This window comes from Meles meles, chromosome 6 (genome assembly GCF_922984935.1).
Source record: "Meles meles chromosome 6, mMelMel3.1 paternal haplotype, whole genome shotgun sequence".
Classification (NCBI taxonomy): Eukaryota; Metazoa; Chordata; class Mammalia; order Carnivora; family Mustelidae; genus Meles; species Meles meles.
In genome coordinates, this window is record NC_060071.1 from 66,155,520 (window position 1) to 66,175,563 (window position 20,044).

At 47.3% G+C, this 20,044-nt stretch overlaps 1 protein-coding gene across 3 annotated transcripts in view; it reads left to right on the top strand.

Annotated features, from left to right (window-relative positions):
- The window catches only part of STARD9 (StAR related lipid transfer domain containing 9), a 134,614-nt gene that overhangs the window by 104,477 nt on the left and 10,093 nt on the right, over positions 1-20,044 (top strand). For all 3 annotated transcript variants that reach the window (XM_046008707.1, XM_046008708.1, XM_046008709.1), the window contains 4 exons: positions 504-10,718; positions 10,905-11,090; positions 11,505-11,688; positions 12,075-12,212. In XM_046008707.1, the coding sequence (XP_045864663.1) occupies positions 504-10,718; positions 10,905-11,090; positions 11,505-11,688; positions 12,075-12,212 (10,723 nt within the window). The remainder of the gene's footprint in view (positions 1-503; positions 10,719-10,904; positions 11,091-11,504; positions 11,689-12,074; positions 12,213-20,044) is intronic.

Here is a 20,044-nt window from a genome sequence, read left to right on the forward strand (position 1 = left end):
TAGTTGTTCAAATTAAGATCCAAGTAGGGTTCACACACTGCATGTGATCTTTTAAGTTCCTGGTAATTCTTTTGGTTTCATTTTTATTTCTTCGTATCATTGATTTGTTAAAAGTGAATCAGTTCTGTAGAATATGCCACTTCATAGATTTGCCCGTTTGATTCCTGGCAGTATCATTTAGATTGTTCTCTGTTCCTCATATTGCCTATTAATGGAAGTTTTCCCTAAAGGCATGATTAGATTCAGAATCAGTTCAGTCTTTTTATAAGATAAAGAATTTGAGTGACAGAGTATAGCTGGGCCTCTTTGAAGCCAAGACTGTAGTCCACAGGTGCTTTTTGTACCTGTAGAGCTTTTCTCTGACCTCAAAAGCTAGAGGGGACAGTGACATTGGCCTAGTCGTTAAGGTCTTTTAGAGCAAACTAAATGGGACTTTATATTCCCTCTGTGAGCAGGAAGTAGGGACCTTTTATTTTCTGAACTGGCTTTCCTTTTCTCCACAGTATTTTCCTGAATCAGGATCTCTCCACCGTGTTACCTCCTATGTCTGATCCTACTGACCAAATATCAGAAAAAATTCCATCAGAAGAGTATTTGCCCCAGGCTGCTTCTTACCCTCCAAGGACAGGATACTTCAGTAAGAATGCCCTCTATTCCTCAGGCAAGGGGCATCTCTGCATTGCTAAAGGGGCCTTGGCAAGGAAAGGAACCTCAGCGTCAGGCACAGGCCTCACTGTGAGTTCTGAGTCTACCAGCATCCCGGAAATGGAAAGAATGGATAAGCAGCCCTGTCGGACGGTGTCCCAGAGCCTAACATCTCTGGATCATTCAGCCTACAAGCTAAAGCCAAGGGATGAGCCAGATGCACTTACCCCTTACACCTGTACTAGGAAGGGTAGGGAACCAGCAGATCCTGACCACACACGAGCAGGGTGGCGAAAAGAAGGGAACCTTGGGACCCACAAGACTTCTAAGGGAGCCTCTTGCATTTCCTCATGTCCCCGTGGACCCAAACAGGCATCTGGGCATGGAAAGGCAGCCAAGACTTTCTGGGTGGAATTCAAATCACCACCTCCAACCAGGGCATCAAAAAGGCAGCAGAGGGTTGTGGTCAAAGACATTGCCAAAAAGTCCTCCTATTTGCTTCCTGGCAGCCCTTTGAGGGGGCAACACGTTGCGGGAGACCCAGACTCCACATCCTCACTCACAGATTTCAGCCCAAGCATGGACCATGTAAGAGAGAAAGATGGTGACTTATCTGATGCAGATAGCAGTTACTCTGTGGATTCTTTCTCTTGTGTCTACGCCAAAGCCCTAATGAAACCGCTAAAGCCAGAGGACCCCCAGGAGAAGGAACAGGATCTCCCACAGCCAGAGAACTCTGAAAGTGAGGATGGCCAAATATCTGAGGACTCACTGGCTGAGAAGGGGTATGAGAGCCCACCAGATAGCCCAAGGAGTAGTTATCTTCCCAATGGCCATGGCCACCGCAGGGTCAGAGTGAGAGCCTCTGTGAAGGGCTTCACTGCATCCTCAAACAGTGGACTATTCACCCAAACTCAAAGGAGCTTTTCCCTGGATAGCCTGCTTGATGCCCAGGAGGAACTGAGGGAAGATCAGCAGCAAGAAGAGCCTTTCTTCAGTTCAGCTGATGAGATGCCCACAGAGACTTTCTGGCACCTACAGACCTCCAGTCTGCCCACAGTGGACCAGGAGGCAATGTACAACCTTGGTTCCGTCAACCATGGAACAGGAGCCAGGCTGGATGCCATCCTGCCAGTGAGCAGTTCATTTTACCTTGGGTCCCCGCCCCAGCCCCCCTGTGAGCAACCTGAGTCAGAGATAGAGGCAAGCTCCCCTGAACAGGCAAACATACTCCAAGGCCTGCAGCTTTCAAGAGGGAGCCCTCTATTGTCCATGGATTCCTGGTTTTCCTGTGACTCTAAGATCAATTCCAGCAGCCCCTCAGGAATAGTGGGTTCTTTATGTCCAAGTCCTGATGTCCAGGAATCTCAGCCCTGTGGATGGGAGAAGCCTGGACACTTGCAAAATATGGAAGAACTAAAGCCATCAGAGGCAGAAACACTCCTGCCCTACAGCTCCAAACTGCCCCGAGGTGGTGCTGAGCTGCCCGGCCGTGTAAGCAGCGTGTATGCAATCCCTGCTTCTGATACTTCCAGGCTGTCACTCTGGGGGTCTTACAGGCTTCTTCAGCCACGAGTTGCTGGCATCTTTCGGACCAGAGGTATCTCTGACACAGCTCGGGAGGCCAACTCTGAAGTATCCAACAACTCCAGTGTGCCAAGCATTTTGGCTGCCTCTGCAGCCTCATTCACTCATGTAGGCAGCGCCCAGGAGAGGGACTGGGCTGCCCTTCAGCAAAAGTACCTCCTTGAACTGTCCCATCCTGTGTTGGAGGCTGTTAGAGAACCCAGGCCAGCTTTCTCCTCCCTCGAAGAAGACTCTGCCTCCTTGACCCAAGCTTCTGGCAAAGAAACAGATACTCTATTGCCATTTGGTTCTGGGGTATCGAGTAGTCTGGATTTCAACAACCTTCCTATCCATTTATCCAAAATTAGGTGTTTGAGAGCAGAGAAAGAACAGGACAGTTTGAGTGCTGAGTTAAAAGGGACTTCAGATTTCTTTATAACTAGAGAGAAAGAGGTGAGTCACAGTGGAACTTACTCAGCAGATGTAGAATCATTGACTTCTGGAACTACAAATGCACCAGTCTTTGCAGCGAACAAGATAGCAAACTCTATGACTGAAGCATGTGAAGTCAAGCAGAACAGCTTGGAAGAGTCTTCTCACAGTAGTGGGAAACCTCAACTGATCACTTCCTCTGATGAATACTTTTTCCAGAGGAGTCCTTGTCACGGTCATGTCTCCATAGCCACTAAAAACCACTTGCCCCAGGGCTGGGCTTCTCTTAAGGAAAATAGTGCAGGCCAGGAGGGGCAGTTCAGTCCCAGTGGCTACCCATGCCTGCAGAAAGAGAAGGTAGACTATCAGAAGAGCTCCAGGGAAGTGGTTGAAAGGCACCCAAGCATTTCATTTGTGTTTCCATCAGGTCCAAAGCGGTACCCTCACTCTGCCACCAGGAATCCATTCCCGTCTTCCTTAAAGCCACCTCCCTTGGAGACATTCTATGTGACCAAAAGCCGGGATGCCCTGACAGAAACTGCTTTAGAGATCCCGGCTTGCAGAGAATCAAGAGTGCCTTCCCCACCCCCAAGAGAAGCCTGGGGCTTTGGTCATGACCATCAGGTTCTCCAAAATATTTATTTGAAGAATAATTGGCCAGTGCTATTACAAAACCAGAATTCCAAGATTGCCTCATCTCAGCAGGTCGCAACAGGGAGGCCATTTGATCTGAACACCAAGGAAGTTAGCAGAGAAAGAGGGCAGTGCTCTGGAAATATTGAAGAAGAAAGCCATAATTCAATTTATTTTTTTGTTGCTCAGAACAGACATTTTCTTTCATCTACTAGCACAGAAGTATGTGAATTTGAAAATCAAGTTGGAATTTTAAATAAACACAGTCTTTCAGAGAGCAAGGAGGGAGAAAAGGCCACTGTACAGTCCTATTGCAATGTTTGCACAAGCCGTTCTAGGTCTAGGAAGCCTCTCCTTATTTGTGAGTCTGAGGCAGATGAGGAAGAAGAGCAGGATCACAATGTAGTCCCAAGGCAGACTCAGGCCTTTGATATGAACAGACAGTTTCCTTCTGGGGCCAGGTCTGATTTCATCTATGAAACCATCAATTTAGCCCTTGACAAGGACATGCTGGGGGAAACTGCTATTTCTTTGCAGTCCAGATCAGTACATCATGGAGTAAGTAGCCCAAACATGATGGCCCCGGATGAGAGTCTAGCTCACAAGGGTGAGAAGAAGAATGAATCTGGGCTTATTGGGAAAGCTGTCTATTCCACAGGCCACTCAAAAGAGTTTAAGCTTCCACAGACAGAGTCTACATATGAAAGATTCCAGTCAGTTACATGCTCTCAGGAAAAAAACCTGAGTGAATGTAAGGGCCCTGGAAAGTCACAAGAAATGTTAAGCCCTAAAGAAGAACCTTCTGGAAAGAAACAAAATAAAAGAGTCAACAATGCTGAAGAAATGGCCAGGCTAATTAGGAGTGTAATGCAGCTGGAAAATGGCATCTTGGAAATTGAATCCAAGCAGAATAACCAGCCAAATGCTTCCCACTCACCGGGGGTCAATAAAGAGTTTGTGTTCCAGGACCGGAGGGACCAGGAGATGGCTGACTATGTCCTGAGGCCAAGCAGCTTTGGAAACCACCTGTTTTTGAAGGATCAGCCATCTCCAAAACAGAGAGATGATGTTACCTTTAGGGATAACAAAGCTGGAGAAATGGAGGTTAACAGTAGCATTGGGAAAGGTCCCCAGATCGAGAAAATCACTTTGTACCCCTTCAAGTCAAGGGAATGTGTAGAAGACAAGTTTGCAAAAGAGCACCCTCCCCTAACTGTATTAGACAGACCCTCCCAGGACACATGTGGTGATGTAGGGACATGTACAGCTGGTAGAGAGTTCACAGACATTTGTGCTGATCCAAGAACCAAGGCATTGGCTGGTGCTCTGCCATTGCAGCTGAGCCCTAAGATGTCTTCTAAGAAGGAGGCCAAAGCAGGGAATGCATCTGTAAGCTCCAGAAGGCAGCCCTGTGGCTTGGGAAGTCTTGAGGAACTGGAAGCTGTGGAAAGTTTTTGGGAAAGCCAAGTTGCCAAATGTGTAAGTAGTTGTAAGCAAGAGGAACCCAAAGTTCAAGGCAGAGTTGAGGAAATGGCTGTGCAAAGCGGAGGGAGCCTACGGGAGGAGAAAACAGTGATCTCGTCAACTCAGAAACTTTGTAGCCCAAGCCAGCATTGTATGGGTACATCTTCCATCCAGGAGATTGGCCCATTGCTGAGTCAGCCAGACTCCTCTGCGGTTCCTCATGGAGACCTGAGCAGTACCTTGTCCTTGAATTGTCCAAGGCTGCCAAGAGACTGTCTTCATGCACGTGATACTGTAGGCATCTCTTCAGTTGAATATGTGCTGGATCCCACAATGTTGAAAATGCCTGACAGTCCCTTGGTAACTGGAGCAGGGTGTCAGAATCTGAGTGGAGAGCCCCGAAGCCACAGTCCTCAGGGAGATGTTAGAGGGGTCTCCTCCTTGGCACACTCTGCTTGGTGTGGTTCTGTGACATCCACAGCCATGGGACCTCATGGTCAATCCCATGTATCAGAGAGCATTCATCTGGGGGCAGAGGGCCACAGATCAGCAATTTCCCAAGACCAAGGAGAGGACCTCAGAAGCATCTCAATGGGCTTGAGTCCCAGAGAGGGTTTTGTTTCTGAAGCTGAGGCAGCTGTACAAAGAGAAACAGAAAGAACCAGTTCCCTGAATAGGGTCTCTAACCCACTTGAACAGAAGGCCCACTGCCTCTTAGAAAAGGGTAACAGGCAAGGCCAGCAGGTGAGGCAGAAGACAGAGAAGGAGGCTGAAGACCTCAGTTCTCCTAGTGGCCCTTTCTCAGCACCTGTGTCCCTGCCAAGGGTGCCTCACCCAGAGTGCTGTGCTCATACTTCCACGGGCCTTCCTGTGTTGGAGATCGGACAAGCAGAGGCCCAGGGAAAGCATCTTCATGATTTTGGGGCTGAGGGCAAAATTCTTTCTTACTATGAGACTTCATTAGGACCTGAATGTTCTTCAGGGCCCCCGGGTGAGTCTCAGTGTCCACAAAGGGGAGACCACTTAGTGTCAGACAGGACCAGGAATGAGGCTGAAGCACAAGGATTTCACGTGTCATCTCTCTCTGCTACATCAGGACATCTGTTGACTAATGAGAGGAAAGTTCCTCAGGCAACACCCCTCCCTGCAGACAGCTTTCAACATCCGCCCAACACGGAGACTAAAACAGGGCCACAGCGTCCCTCACAGACTTCTTCCCATGCAGCCCCAACTCTAGGCAAAAGCCACTGTGCTGGAGAACCGAGACATTTTCTGGGAACTGGTGAACAGTTTCTGTGTCACTCTTGTTCTTCTGAAATCACAGAGAAAAAGAAAAAAGCACCCCAAACACCTTCCTCTTCTGATCCTGTGGGCTCAGGCAGTTTTCCGTCAACAGTTGTGGAGGACAGGAGGGAAATATCAGAGGAAGTAGTGGCTCTCTTATCTTCTTGGGCCCCTAATGACGACCCTGGCATGATTATGCATGGGGGAAACCAGTTAGCTCTGTGGGAGACTGCAGGGGCCGTGCGCCCTGCTGATCAGGAGTGCAGCCCAGTGCAGCAAGATCCTAGAATTCTAGATACCGCTTGTGGAGGAGGTTCAGGTAATTTCTTAGTGGCTGCACAGGGAGGAAAAACAACCTATTTTGAAAGTCAGCTTGTGACTTGTGATGTTCAGAATTCTGTCAGCCTCTCAGTGCATACCCAGGACCACTCCCAATGCCTTGTTGCTTCCAGTGGCTTAGAAGAAGGGGGGTCAAATCCCAGACAGGCTACCATCCTGCCTAGAGCCCTGAGGAGTGTTGAACGAGAAGCTGCCTCGCAGCAGTGTGTGAAGTGGAAGGAGAATGTTGGCTGTGGGCTGACAGAAGCCCACAGTGCTGGCGGCGAGCATCCCAGACTGACTCCATTGCCAGATCAAAGACCTAGCTTGGGTCCTGGGGGAGTTCAGGAGCAGACCCAGTGCAGATGCCCACAGCAAACTTCCTTTTGTGTTGTCGTCTTAGGGAACATTGAAAGCAGCAGGACTCTTAGTGCATCTGGGGGACAGGAAGCCAGCAAAACAACAACTTGCAATCCTCAACCTGTTCCTTCTCTTGCCTGTTTCTCACTACCCTCCACTTTACCGTGTCATAGGGATGGTGACCTGGGAAAGGAGAGTTCCAAGACTGCCCCACAAACTCTCCAGCTACCCTGCATAGTGCCTTCCAGAGCCTGTGGAATTGGCGAGAGAGGAGAGAGCTATACCGGGGAACTTGAAGTGCTCTTGGCACCTGGTCTTGAGACCAAAGGCATTCATGGAGAAATTGGGCCAACAGACAGCAGCACTCTGGAGCCTTCTACTTCTGCTGCTGTCCTGTCTCTGGCTCAAGGGGACAGCTCCCCTTCTGTCTCTCAATTGGGGGCAAATTTACTGAGCCACTCAGTGGCTGATGGAAGCTCAAGGTCAGTAGAGTATCCTGAGAAAAAGGATGCCGAGAAGGAAGCTAGCACAGAGCTTGAAGCTGCCTTTTCCTCTGCAGGCACATGGTCTGAGCCACTGAGGATGTTTCTGGACAGCTCTGGAGGTGACCAGAGTACACAAGAGTCTCAAACCAAACCAGAACCACCTTTAACAACTGAGAGACCACACACCCTGGATTTAAGTGAAGGGTCTGTTGAGAGTGAGCTTTTGGGGGAACCACAGAATGGATATTTAGGAAATGCAATACAATGCCTTCCAGAAAAGCCACAACTTTCCACTAAGTCCAGAGATCACAGTGGCTTGGATCCTCAAGCCATGTTTGTAGCAAAGTTAAAACACATCTCCAGACACCAAGCTGATGGGCCCTGGGAGGAGGAAGAGCAGCAGAGAGATCAGGCTTCAGGTGGTGGTAAAGAGCCTGCCCAGGGCAGGAATTCTCGGCCTTCTCATGAAGGTGGCTTAGACAGCTGTCATATTAGAGATGCAGGCAGAGAGGAGGCACGTGCAACCAAGGCCTCTATATCTAAGTGCTCATCAGGCTTCGAAGACTCAACTAGCATGCCTTTGGAGCAAAGTGAAGCCCCACCGCCCACACCCCCAAGCCCTGGCCTGCCTGCCTCTGGCACAGAGCAGCCAGCTCCCTCCAGCAGGGGCTCACTTCCTGTGATTGCAGTCGTCTCTGGCCCCAAACACTCTAGGTCCTCCCTCAGACCACAGTTCTCTGTGGTCAGCTCTTCCCGGTCTCTTCTGGAGCTGAACATGAGTGTGGAGCCTCCTTCCCCCACAGATGAATATACACAGGAGCCTAACAGATTGTGGTTTCCATGTCCCAGGGACTATTTCTCAGGTTATTCAGCAGTGAGAACATCTCTGAAAGCTGAGGGCTGCGGTCAGAGAGCCTCATCTAACTTGGACAATAGCACTGCTGACCACAGGCCCCCCAAACCTGCCACCCCTCCTTACCCAAGGTCATCAGCTTTCTCTTGCATGCCAACCCCTGATTTCATGACCAGTTGGACATCTAGTACCCTGAAAGAGACCTGGCAGGAAAGTCCAGAGAGACTGGGTGGCCAGGCCAGGCCAGAAAAGTGGCGCTCCAAGGCAGACAAAGGAATGTTACACTTTGACTCCAGTGACATCCATCCCTACATCCCATCCTATCCACAGGGGCCTGTGCAGATCGGCTGGAAACAGTATGTGTTTGGCAGTGCAGTGGATGTCTCCTGTGGCCAGACACCCCAGGGCCTGATACCATCAAACATGGCCCATTGTTCAAGCATGGACAACAATGGCCTAGAACGCCGGAACTCTCCACTCTCCTCCCACCTCAATACCTCTGCCAATGCCCGGGACCTGTTGAGCCCACACAGTGTGGGAAATGCCCAGGGTTCACGTGAGGCCTGGGAAGTATGGGGCTCCTCATTTGCTTTGGGGAACCTCCACATCCTGAAGAGCCCTGAAGGAGCAACCACTAGTAAGGGTCCTGACAAGAGAGCCCAGTTCCTGGGCACCCCTGATGAAGCAGGCTGGCTGAGGAGGGAGCCCCTCTTGACTGAAGGGAGTGCTGCAGGTCCAGTAGATGAGATTATGCTGCTGTGTCCATCAGAGGCAGGTGGTCCTGTGGGACCATCCAGGATGGGCACCTTGGAGCAGGGCACACAGACCACGGGGTGCAGTCTCCGCTGGAGCTCCACCGACATCTCTGCTCAGCCAGAAGCCAGTGCAGTTCCAGACTCTGGTCTGGTCTCCTGGACCAGCATGCATAATCTGTCTCTCCACCTCTCACAACTGCTGCACAGCACGTCAGAGCTGTTGGGAAGTCTTTCCCAGCCAGGTGTGGCCAAAAAGGAACAGAACATCAAGAGGGAGACCCCAGATGAGGTGACGCAGGCCCTTATGATAGATGGCTGTACTCAGACCACCATGGACAAGGGCATCCAAACTGACCTGGCCTTACCACCCCTGCACCTTCAGGCCCCAGAGGCCAACCCTCAGGAGGTCAACGTGGTTCTCGAAGTGCTGGGCTCAGATATTCCCACCATGTCTCAAGAGCAGGGCTATGTCACAGGGATACTTCAGAAGACAGAGGCAGAGGAAACGATGTGGAAAATGGCAGGGCCTTCAGAACTTCAGGAAGAAAGCACCCACTGCAGGCCCCAGAGCCTTCCAGCACCCCCATCATCGCACTTGAGGTTTCAGAAAGCTCGCTTTGGGCAGAACCTCCCTTCTGTGAGCCCTCAGGCTTCTGATGACTCCCTATCTCCCAGTTCCCAGCCAGAGGATCCCTCCTGCCTGGCTGTTGGTAGCCCGAGCCTCAGTGGCTCCCAATCCCCAGAGCCCTGCCCCAGTGCTGCGGAGTCTGTCAGGGATCCTAAGGTTGAGAAGGAGCCGGGCACCGTGGGAATGTTGTTGGTGGACAGGGCCTCCTCCCCAATCCTCATGCTTAGTGCCAGCACCCAGGCGTTAGGGCTCCCTGCAGACTCTCTGTCACTCACAGCCCCCTCAGCATGTCCTTTTGAAGGCCACCAGGAGCTTGTCTCCAGCCCAGACCTTCTTGATACCTCCAGGCCTCCAGTGGATAATCATTCTCAAAGCACTGATAAGGCAGGTGACTCCCAGAGAGTGGGGGTTCCGTGTGGGGAAGGCAAGAGTCCCTTAGAAAGGAGCGATGGCAGGTCATTCCTTGAGATAAGCCCCCCAGGCAGCCCACCGCAGAGCCCAAAACTCCCAGTCTGTTTCTTAGGGCAACTGCCTCAGCAGCTTCAGCCTAGGACCACCACCTTGGTCCAAAGCGAACTGCCACCACCCTCACTGAGGAGCACGAGTCAGAGGCTGGCTGATGGCTTTGTGCCAGAGGACCCAGCTTTCTTAGAGGACAGCCCAGTGAGCAGTAGGGGGCCAAGTCAATGGGAAGGCAAGACAGAAAATGGGGGTGAGAGTCCAGCATTACCAGTAGAGCCACAGCCCAGTCTGGACTTTCTGTCTTCAAGGGGAGGCCTCCAGCCCCTCAGCCCCTGCCCTGTCTCCGAGTTGACTGATACAGCAGGGCTCCAGGCTTCCACTTTGGGCCCAACTGAGGCCTGCCAGTCTGAGGTGCTGCTGTGCTCCACTTCCCAGGTGTGCAGGGCCTCTGACCCCCAGCATCACGGCCCGAAGGACTTCCCAGTGCATAACAAATTTCCCCATTGGTGTGGGGTTCAGAATGGCTCTCCTGGGGAGCTAGGTGTGATGGAGTCACTGGAGACCAGATGTGATCTGAGCTCTGGAGAGCAGGGACAGAAGCCCCTACAACCTCCTAATGACCAGAGCCAGGATCCTCAGAGGTCCCAGAGGGATTGGATCCCCCTGCAATCTGGGGCCCAGAACCTCTCACTCAGCATGGAACTCACAGAAGCAAAACTGCACCGCGGCTTTGGGGAGGCAGATGCCCTGCTGCAGGTGCTGCAGAGTGGGACAGGGGAGGCGCTCACTGCTGAAGAGCCTGTGCGGTCCACCTGGGAGGAGCTCTACGCCCGGTAAGGACCCCCAGCCTGGTGGGCAATGGCGAGAGGTGGGCTGGAGGAGAATCAGAAAAGGCTAATAGCTGGCTATACCGTTTTCCCCTGCTAAGCTCTGGGATCTTCTGGGGATCAGAGGTAGATCTTAAGATGGAGAAGGGCATTCAGGGCCAGCTTCAGTGAATCAGTCAGATTTTGTCTCAGGCAAAAACAAACGATTGAGACCCTCCGGAGAGAAAGGGCTGAACGACTTCGGAACTTCCACTGGACACGGAGCCTCCAGCCCAACAGGGATCTCCCCACCCGGGACCCCACCCGGGACCCCGACTTACCCAGCAGGCGCCGAGAATACCTGCAGCAACTGAGGAAGGATGTTGTGGAGACTACCAGGTGAGGGCGGACCCAGAACCCCACAGAGAGCAGGTTGTGTGTAGGGTGAGAGGGCTGTGGGGAGCAGGGCTTGGAGGGAGGAGGCTGCAGCTTTCTTGAACAGGAGTGATTCCAGGAGTGGGTCCCACGCTCCTGTGGGCAGGTGGAGGCGACTGTGGGAGAATGGGGCAAGGGAAAGAGGAGGATGTGGGAGGGAGTAGGGCGGGGACAGGGGACAGGTCATGGGAGAGGGTGGGCAGAGTGGCTGTGACCTACCATGTAAGACAGTAGGCCTGAGCCTCAAAATGCATTGTAAAAACAAACTGTAGGCAAAGAGAGGATGGTGTTGAATAGGTCTGGGATGAGCAGGCCAAGGCTGTCACCCACCTGCCCATAGTGTTAGAGGGCATCTCTCCACCCTATGGTTTTCCTCAGGAGCCTAGGGTCGCCATCCCGGTCTGCTCACCCCGCCTCTGACATAGCACTGATGCTGCAAGAATACCGGCATGCTCGCGAGGAGGCCAAGGTGGAGATTGCCCAGGCCCGGGCCCGGCTACGGGAGCGGACTGAGCAGGAGAAGCTGAGAATCCGCCAGCAGATCATCTCCCAGCTGCTGAGGGTAGGAAGTGGGACAGGCGGGTGATGTCAGGGTAGTCCTAGAGCAGATGTCAGACTGGGTCAGCCTTCACGGGAGCTGCCTTTGAGTCAGGATGTGGCAAATGGAGGAAGGTGTCAGACTCCTAGTACCAGCTCAAAGCTGTGTTCACTCTTTTTCCATGTCATCCTGCTCTGACTAGCTCCTGTCCCGAGACCAGAGGCTGGGAGGAGGCAGCTTTGGTTTTTAGTTGGGGTAGGCATGTGGGGAGGCCTGAGGGTTTCAGGTTGAGGTGGGAGGTGCTGGGAGGTGATGGGTGCTGGGGAGGTGAGGAGTGGTGGTGTCAGGGGTGGAGTGGGTAGTGGGTAGGTCATACCAGAAGCTGGTTGACAGCCCCCTGTCCATCTCAGGAAGAAGAAAAGCTGCATACCCTGGCCACGTCCAACTCCCTGTGTACCAGCTCCAATGGAAGCCTCTCCTCTGGTGTTACTTCTGGCTACAATAGCAGCACAGCCTTGCCAGACCAGCTCCAGTCCCCAGACAGTGTGGTGAGTAGGCAGATGCTAACAGTGAGCTAGAGGCCAGACCAGAGGCAAGAGTTGGGGCAGGAAGTTCTCCCTCCTGGAGGCTGCTGCTGACATGAACCCTTCTTGTGGATGAGAGGTAGCCTTTGGTTGTCCCTTTAGTTTTGCTCCTCCTACTTGTTTGTTCATCCAACAAGTGTTTATTTTGTAGGTAGTATTTTAGGCACTGGGGATATAGCAGTGAGGAAAATCGTTCTTGGCCTCAAACCTGGTAGAGGGCTAAGTACAGCTTATTTAGTGACTATTTAATCACCATCACAGTAAATTATATTAAGAAGGGGTACTAAGCCAATATAAAACAGGATCTGATCTAGTCGTCAACAAAGATAGTCTGAAGAGGGTGCCTTTAAACTGAGATCAGGAGGGGTGAAAGGCAGTTAACAGAAGAGGTTAGTGCTGGGGTGGGGGAGTCAGGTGTCAGGAGAGATGGGGGTGGGAGCACAGTTTTCCAGGCAGAGGGCTTGGCAAGTGAGGCCGTGAGGGAGGAAGAGTTGGAGGAACTAGTAGAAGGCTGGTGTGGCTGGAGAATAGTGAGACAGGGAAGGGAAGATCACATAGACTCTGTTGTGAATTCTGGCCCTTTTTGGATCCATGTGATCATGTTACTTCCCAGAAGCTGCTGGTAAAGCTTTGAAGCAGGGGAGCAGGATGAAACTACAAGAGAAGGGGGCAGGGCAGCTGTGGGGAGAGCCGTTGATGACCATGGCAAAGCCCAGTGAGAGTTGCCCATCGCCTTGTCAGGAGTGCTGGCAGTGAAGCTGAGCACAGAGGGTGCTATGGACAGAGAGCATCCCCAGGACACAGGAGCCCGTTGCCTGTGAGAGGAGGGGACCGGGTGGAGCTGGGAACAACACACACTTCTGGCTTGAGCAGCTGAGGGGGCCGCGATGGCGACAGTACCTTGGAGCATTAGAGGAGGACAGGTTTTGTGGGGAGGATCGTCAATCTGGTTTTCCTGGGTTTAGAGTGCCTGTGAGAAATGCGAGGAGAGCAGTTGGAAATATAGATATGGAGCTTAGGGGTAAGATCTGGCTGGGATATAAAATTTGAAATTTGTTTTATATTAAACTTCACATAGTAACAATAGTATTGAGACAGTAGCAAAGGACATATGATATCAAGTTCGTCTTTCAGTCTCCTGTTTTCCCTCCCCCAAAGCAGTCACACACCAGTATGGGGTATATTTCCAGAGGCATTCTGGATGACATTCTATGTTTTATTATCTATAAAAGTGTGCATATCTTTTTCTTTAAATTTTGTTTTTTTATATATATTTTTCTTTCTCTTTAAAATTTTGTTATTTTTTGTTGTATATTTTACTTATTTATTTTTGAGAATGTGTGTGTATTTCTAAAGTGCGTGAATGACAGCATACTGTATATACCTGCTTTGTCCCTTTTCATCCTGAGGAATGTCTTTCGGACAGCACTGCACACCGGCGAATCCACTGCTGACTCGTCCTTTTTAACAGCTGATACAGTGTTTCCTTTTTCTCTTTGCATGTTTATAAATGTCATGTTTTTGCATAGATAATCTATCATATGGTATTTCTACCATTCATGTGGTCGAAAAGAGAAAAAATATGGACATCTGTAAAGATACATAGGGCAGTACCTGTTCCCATTGCCTGAGAACCTGGTCCTCCTCCTCCACTGACACCTACCCGCCCTCGCCCCGAGGCAACAGTGCTGGTGTTTGAAATCAGTCTGTTGCTGTTAGGATCAGTGCTGCCATCCATAACTTTGTGCGTTGTCATTCTGAACATGTGCAAATATACCTAGAAGTGGACTCAAATAGTATATGTATTTGAGATCTTAATATTGACAAGTTTTCCCTCACACAGATGTACCAATTTATATTCCCGCCAGCAATAGTCTCCTATTGCCCCACGCTCTCACCAAGTTGTTATCAAATGTTTGATTTTTGCTGAGCTATCTGTTCATATCTTTAGCTCATTTCTCTATTTTTTTCTTACCAATTTCTGGAGTTCTTTTGGCAAGCTAGCCCTTTGTCTGATAGGAATTATATTTGTCTCTGTTCTTGGTTCTCTTTTGACTTTGCTTATTGTGTTTGGAGCCATTCAGAAGTTTTTTTTTTTTTTATTTTAAATGTTTAATTAGATTTTTAACATTATACAAATCATGCAGGTGGGTTGTCTTCCATCAAATGAGAGAGAATGGTAAAGAAACCCAGTTCTTTCTGGGTGTGTAAGGTAGCCAGTTTTAATAGTTTAGTGGGAATCTTTTCTTCCCTTTTGTTAAGCACACGAACACAGGTGTATGTTAATACACACATGCCCATATATAGGATTTTTTAACAAAACAATGAAGATACGCAATTTTACAACATAATTTTTTTGTGTAGTAGCTTATCAAGGACTGATCTCCAGGTCAGTACATAAAAATGGCACCCTTTTGACAGTTGCCTAATATTTCATTGAATATAATTCATTCAGTGACTTCCCTCTGATCATAATTAGAAACACATTCCTCATTTGAAAGTTCCAAAGAATTTCTTTGGAAATTACATGGCTTTATTTTTCACGTTTAAATCTTTGATTAAAAAAATAAAATAAATCTTTGTTCATTTTGAATATGTATATATATACATATATATGTGTGTGTATAAATATATATGTATATGTATATGTGTATGTGTGTATATATATATATATATATATATATATATATATATATATATAGTATAAGGTGGGATCCACCTTTATTCTTTCTAGGTGGCTATCAAGTTGTCCCTTTAACATTTGATAGTTCCTCTGGACAGCTCATCTCTACCAGCTTAGGATGCCAACTTTTCTTATATAAGGCTTATAATGTGTTTTACTCCCAGTTCTTCTTTTTCTGAGCTTTTTCCCTTTAAATTTACGTATTTGAAAGAGAGCAGAGTGAGTGAGAGAGAACTCGAGTGAGGGGAGCAGGCAGAGAGAGAGGGAGAAGTGACTCCCCGCTGAGCAGGGAGCCCGATGTGGGGCTCAGTCCCAGGACGCTGGGACCTTGACCTGGGCTGAAGGTAGACACTTAACTGACTGAACCACACAGGTACCCTTTTCTAGAGTATTTTTTCTTGTTTACTTTTTATATGAGATTTAGAATTAGCTTAACTAGTTCATTTATAAAAACTTGTTCATATTTTTAATGGGGCTTTGTTAAATTTATAAACTGATTTATATTTATATTTATAAACTGAGATTTAGGGAGAAATCTCATCTTATGCGATAGAATTTCCTAACCAAGAACATAGTAAGTTCCAGCTACCTTTGTGTGTTTAAAATTTCCTTGACATATCTCTCAATTTCTTGTCAGATTATTCCTAAGTGTTTTATTTTTTGTTGTTACTGTTGTAACTGTGCGTGTGTTATGTTATTTTTGTTACTGTTGTTTTGCCTTTATATCTTCTGTATATAATTTGTATGTATGAAAGGCATTGATGTATATTTTGTGTGTCCATATTGTCTTTTGGTCTGTTCTCCAGATCTGTACTGATATAGTAGCCACTATCATAGGTAAGCTATCTTATTTTAAATTTAATTAGAATTGAATCACAGCTTTTGCTCTTAAGTCACACAAGCACATTTCACATGCTCAATAACCACATGTGGCTAGTGGCTACCATGCTGTATAGCCCCGCTTTTGATTTTTTTTTTAGGCATAAAACCACATAATCTGCAAGTAGAGATGGCTTCACCGTTTCCTTTCTAAATTTTGTTCCAGTATTTTCTTCTTCTTTTCTAAGTGCATTACCTGGTATTTCCGGCATAAATAAAATCATAGTGATGACAGTGACCATCCTTGTCTTCTTCCAGGCTTTAGTGGGAGCGCTTCTAGTGTTTCCCTGTGTAAGCTGGGTGCTGGTTTTTGAGCTGAGCTAGATGTATTTGGCAGGACTAAGTAAGTATCCATCTATTCCTATTTTCAGAGCATTCTTACATGGAATGGTTATTTCAGTCTTTGGAGATGATCATCTGATTGATGGGATAATATTGAGCCATTCTTGCACTCTGGAATCAATCAATCCTATAATACATTGTATACTTGTGCACATGCTCTATTATTTTAATGTGGTGTCAGAGCCTTTATTTGCCATGTCTTCAGGATTTTGCATCAGTATTTATGACTTTTTCCCCTGTAGTTTATGTTTTTGCAGTAAGTTTCAGGTTTTGTTATCAGTGTTATATTTCTTTTTAGGAATAAATTGTTCAGGAATAGTTAAAAAGTAATGAAACTTTATACCTATTAAGTTGTCAAAAATTAGAAAGTCAGATGTTGGCAGGACTTTTGGGAAATAGGAGTCTTATAAGATTTATAAAGTTCTTATGATCCAGCAATGCTTGCGTAGTTTATGAGGGGACATGTATGAAATTATTTATTAAAGCATTGTTTGAAGTGATAAAGAGTTGGAAACCATTGGAGAATCCATCATTGGGAGAATGGATAGATAAAATGTGGTTGATATAGAGCGCCTCGTGTCTCAGTTCGTCCAACTCTTGATTTGACCTTCATTCATGATCTCAGGGTTATGAGATCCACTCCACACTGGGCTTGGAACTTGCTTGAGATTCTCTCTCTCTCTCCCTCTGCTCTTCCCCGCCCCTGCCCCAGTACACGCATGCTCTCTCTCTGAAGAAAAAGAAAGTGGTCTGATGAGATCAGGAGTTGATAAACAAGGCTCTTTGGACTGACCAGGCCCTCTGCCTGATCTGATTTTGGTAAATGAAGTTTTACTGGAATACAGCCTTGCCTATTTATTTATATGTTGTCTGTGGTTATGTTTATGTTCTAATGGCAGAACTCTGAGTAGATGAAACTACTCAAATGGTCCACAAAGCCTCAAGTACTATCTAGACCTTTGCAGAAGAAGTGTGCCAATCTCTGGTTGAGATATTTTCATTTCTTTTGGAGTTTTTATCCTAATTTGTTAATTTCTGCTTTTAAAAAATTAATTCATTTTTCTTGTGATAATTTCCAAGTCTTGTCATGTGGTCAGTAATTTTGTGGAATGTGTTTGCTATTTTCTCATGATTAGATTGAAGTTATGCATTTTGGCAAGAATACCACAGTAACGATGTGCCCTTCTTATTTGGGGTTGCTAGATAAAGCAAAGAAAACACAGGACATCCGTTAGAGTTTTAGACCAACGACAGATGATACTGTTATGTAAGTCTGTCTCCTGCAAATGCCTTATCCTTAGTACATTATAGCAGAGGGTGCTTGATGTCAGTATGTCCTGTTAGTGGTGTTAACCTTGAAGTTACAGTGATGTCTAGGAGCTGTCCGCTGAAAGTTACTATTTTTCTCTTTATAATTAGTAAACATTTGGCAGAGATACTTTTAAACTATGCAAGTATCCTGCTTTTCCTCAAACTTTTGCCTACTAATTTGAGCATCCATCAGTGTATTTTGTTTGAAAAAATTATTACTGTGGTTTTCTTTTAAGATTTTATTTATTTATTTGACAGAGAGAGAGATCACAAGTAGGCAGAGAGGCAGGCAGAGAGAGGAGGAAGCAGGCCCCCCACGGAGCAGAGAGCTCAATGCAGGGCTCTATCCCAGGACCCCAAGATCATGACCTGTGCTGAAGGCAGAAGCTTAACCAACTGACCACCCAGGTGCCCCTTACTGTGGTGTTTTAATGGAAATTTTGTATTTCCCTCATTTCTTCTCTATTTATTAATTAGAATTTTTCTGTAAGGAAGTATTCTTCTCTCCTATTTGAACAGTTATTTAATTTGTTCAGTTTTTGACTCATATATATTTTATTCTGTGGGTTATAATCTAATAGTAGCATTTTTAAAAAAGATTGTATTTATCTGACAGAGCGAGCAAGCACAAGCAGGGGGAGGGTCAGAGGGAGAAGGAGGCTCTCTGCTGAGCAGGGAGACCGACATGGGGTTTGATCCTAGGACCATGGGATCATGACCTGGCTGAAGGTAGATGCTTAACCAACTGAGCCACCCAGGCGCCCCTCTAATGCTATCATTATTTATTTCATTTCTCAGATTTTTCCAGCTTTTCCTTATTTGTAGTTCTTTCACATTGAGTCTTGTGCCCTTATATCTCTCCTTTTTTTGAGCACTTCCTTTAATTCATTTATTTTTTGTTGTTGTTATAATTGTCTTTTAGTACATTCACAGAGTTATGTATCTATCACCACAATCAGTTTTAGAATATTCTCATTACCCCAGAAAGAATGCCCGTGGCCATTAGTCATCACTCCCCAAACTCATCATCTCTAGCCCTGGGTAAGCACTGCTTTCCATCTCTATGGATTTGCCTGTTCTGGACATTTTGGTCCCTTGTGACTGGCTTCTTTCACTTGGCACAATGTTTTCAGAGTTGTGTTAATTTCCTAAGGTTTCTGTAACAAATTACCATAAACAGGGTGGCTTAAAACAACAGAAATTTATTTTCTCATAGTTCTTAACGCTAGGAGTCTGAAATGATGGCATCGACATGGCCACGCTTCCTTTGAAAGTTGTGGGGAAGAATCTGTTTCATGCCTCTCTCTGGGGTTCTGGCCACTGCAGGCAATCCTTGCCTTACAACTGTACACTCCTACCTCTGCCCCTGCCCTCAAATGGCATTCTCTCTGTATGTCTCGCTTGTCCTCACTGCTCTTCTTAAAGGACACGAGTCATTGGATTTGGGGCCCACTCTAATCCCGTATGACCTCATTATAACTTGATTACATCCAGTGTAATCCAAATAGGGTCACACTCAGAGAGATCAGGGGTTAGGACTTTTGGAAGACAGTAACTCAACCCACCAGGGTTCTTCTACATTGCAGCATGTATCAGACTATCATTCCAGTATAACCAGTAATAACACATTGTGTGAATAGGTCACATTTTACTCATTCATCAGTTGATGGACATTTAGAATGTTTTTACTTTTTGCCTATTCTGAATAATGCTATTCTAATAATGAACATTCACATCTAAGTTTTGGTGTGGGAACTGTGTGTTCGGTCTGTGGGAAAGAACTGCAAGACATCTGTCTGCTGTAAAGCTATGTGAAAGACCTAATAGATTTTTAAAATCTTGGGTATGGGTGTATCCCAACAATCTGTGCAATTCTAGGGTGTGATAGTTCAGGAGTGAACTCATTCATGTGTAGAGGGTGTCTGAAATTGAGAACCAGGCAGATCCATCTACTCTGACCCTGAACGTGGCTGTAAAGAAATTGGATCCCAAAGATTACAGGTGGGGAATTTTTGAAGTATGTCCATACTCAAGTGGAGGTCAAAGAAGCCCAACTGAAGGAGCTCTGGACTCACAGTGACACCTGTGGATTGAACAAAAGTTCTTTTTAAAGGGGCTGTTTTGAAGATTATGATTCTGACTTTGGAGGAACTATAGTGATTGGCACTAGGAGGAATCACATGTAAAATTCCTTAAATAAAAACTTACTGACTTAGGGGTGCCTGGGTGGTTCAGTGGGTTAAGCCTCCACCTTCGGCTCAGGTCATGATCTCAGGGTCCTGGGATTGAGCCCCGCAGCGGGCTCTCTGCTCAGCAGGGAGCCTGCTTCCCCTCTCCCCCCGCCTGCCTCTCTGCCCACTAGTCTGTCACATAAATAAATAAAATCTTAAAAAAAAAAACTTACTGACTTAAAAAAAAGTTTTTGGGGGTGCATGGGTGGCTCAGTCAGTTAAGCATCTGCCTTCTGCTCAGGTCATGATCCCAGCCAGGGTCCTGGGATCGAGCTGCCAGGCTTCCTGCTCAGCAGCGAGCCTGCTTCTCCCTCTGCCTGCTCCACCCCTCTGCTCATGCACCCGCGTGC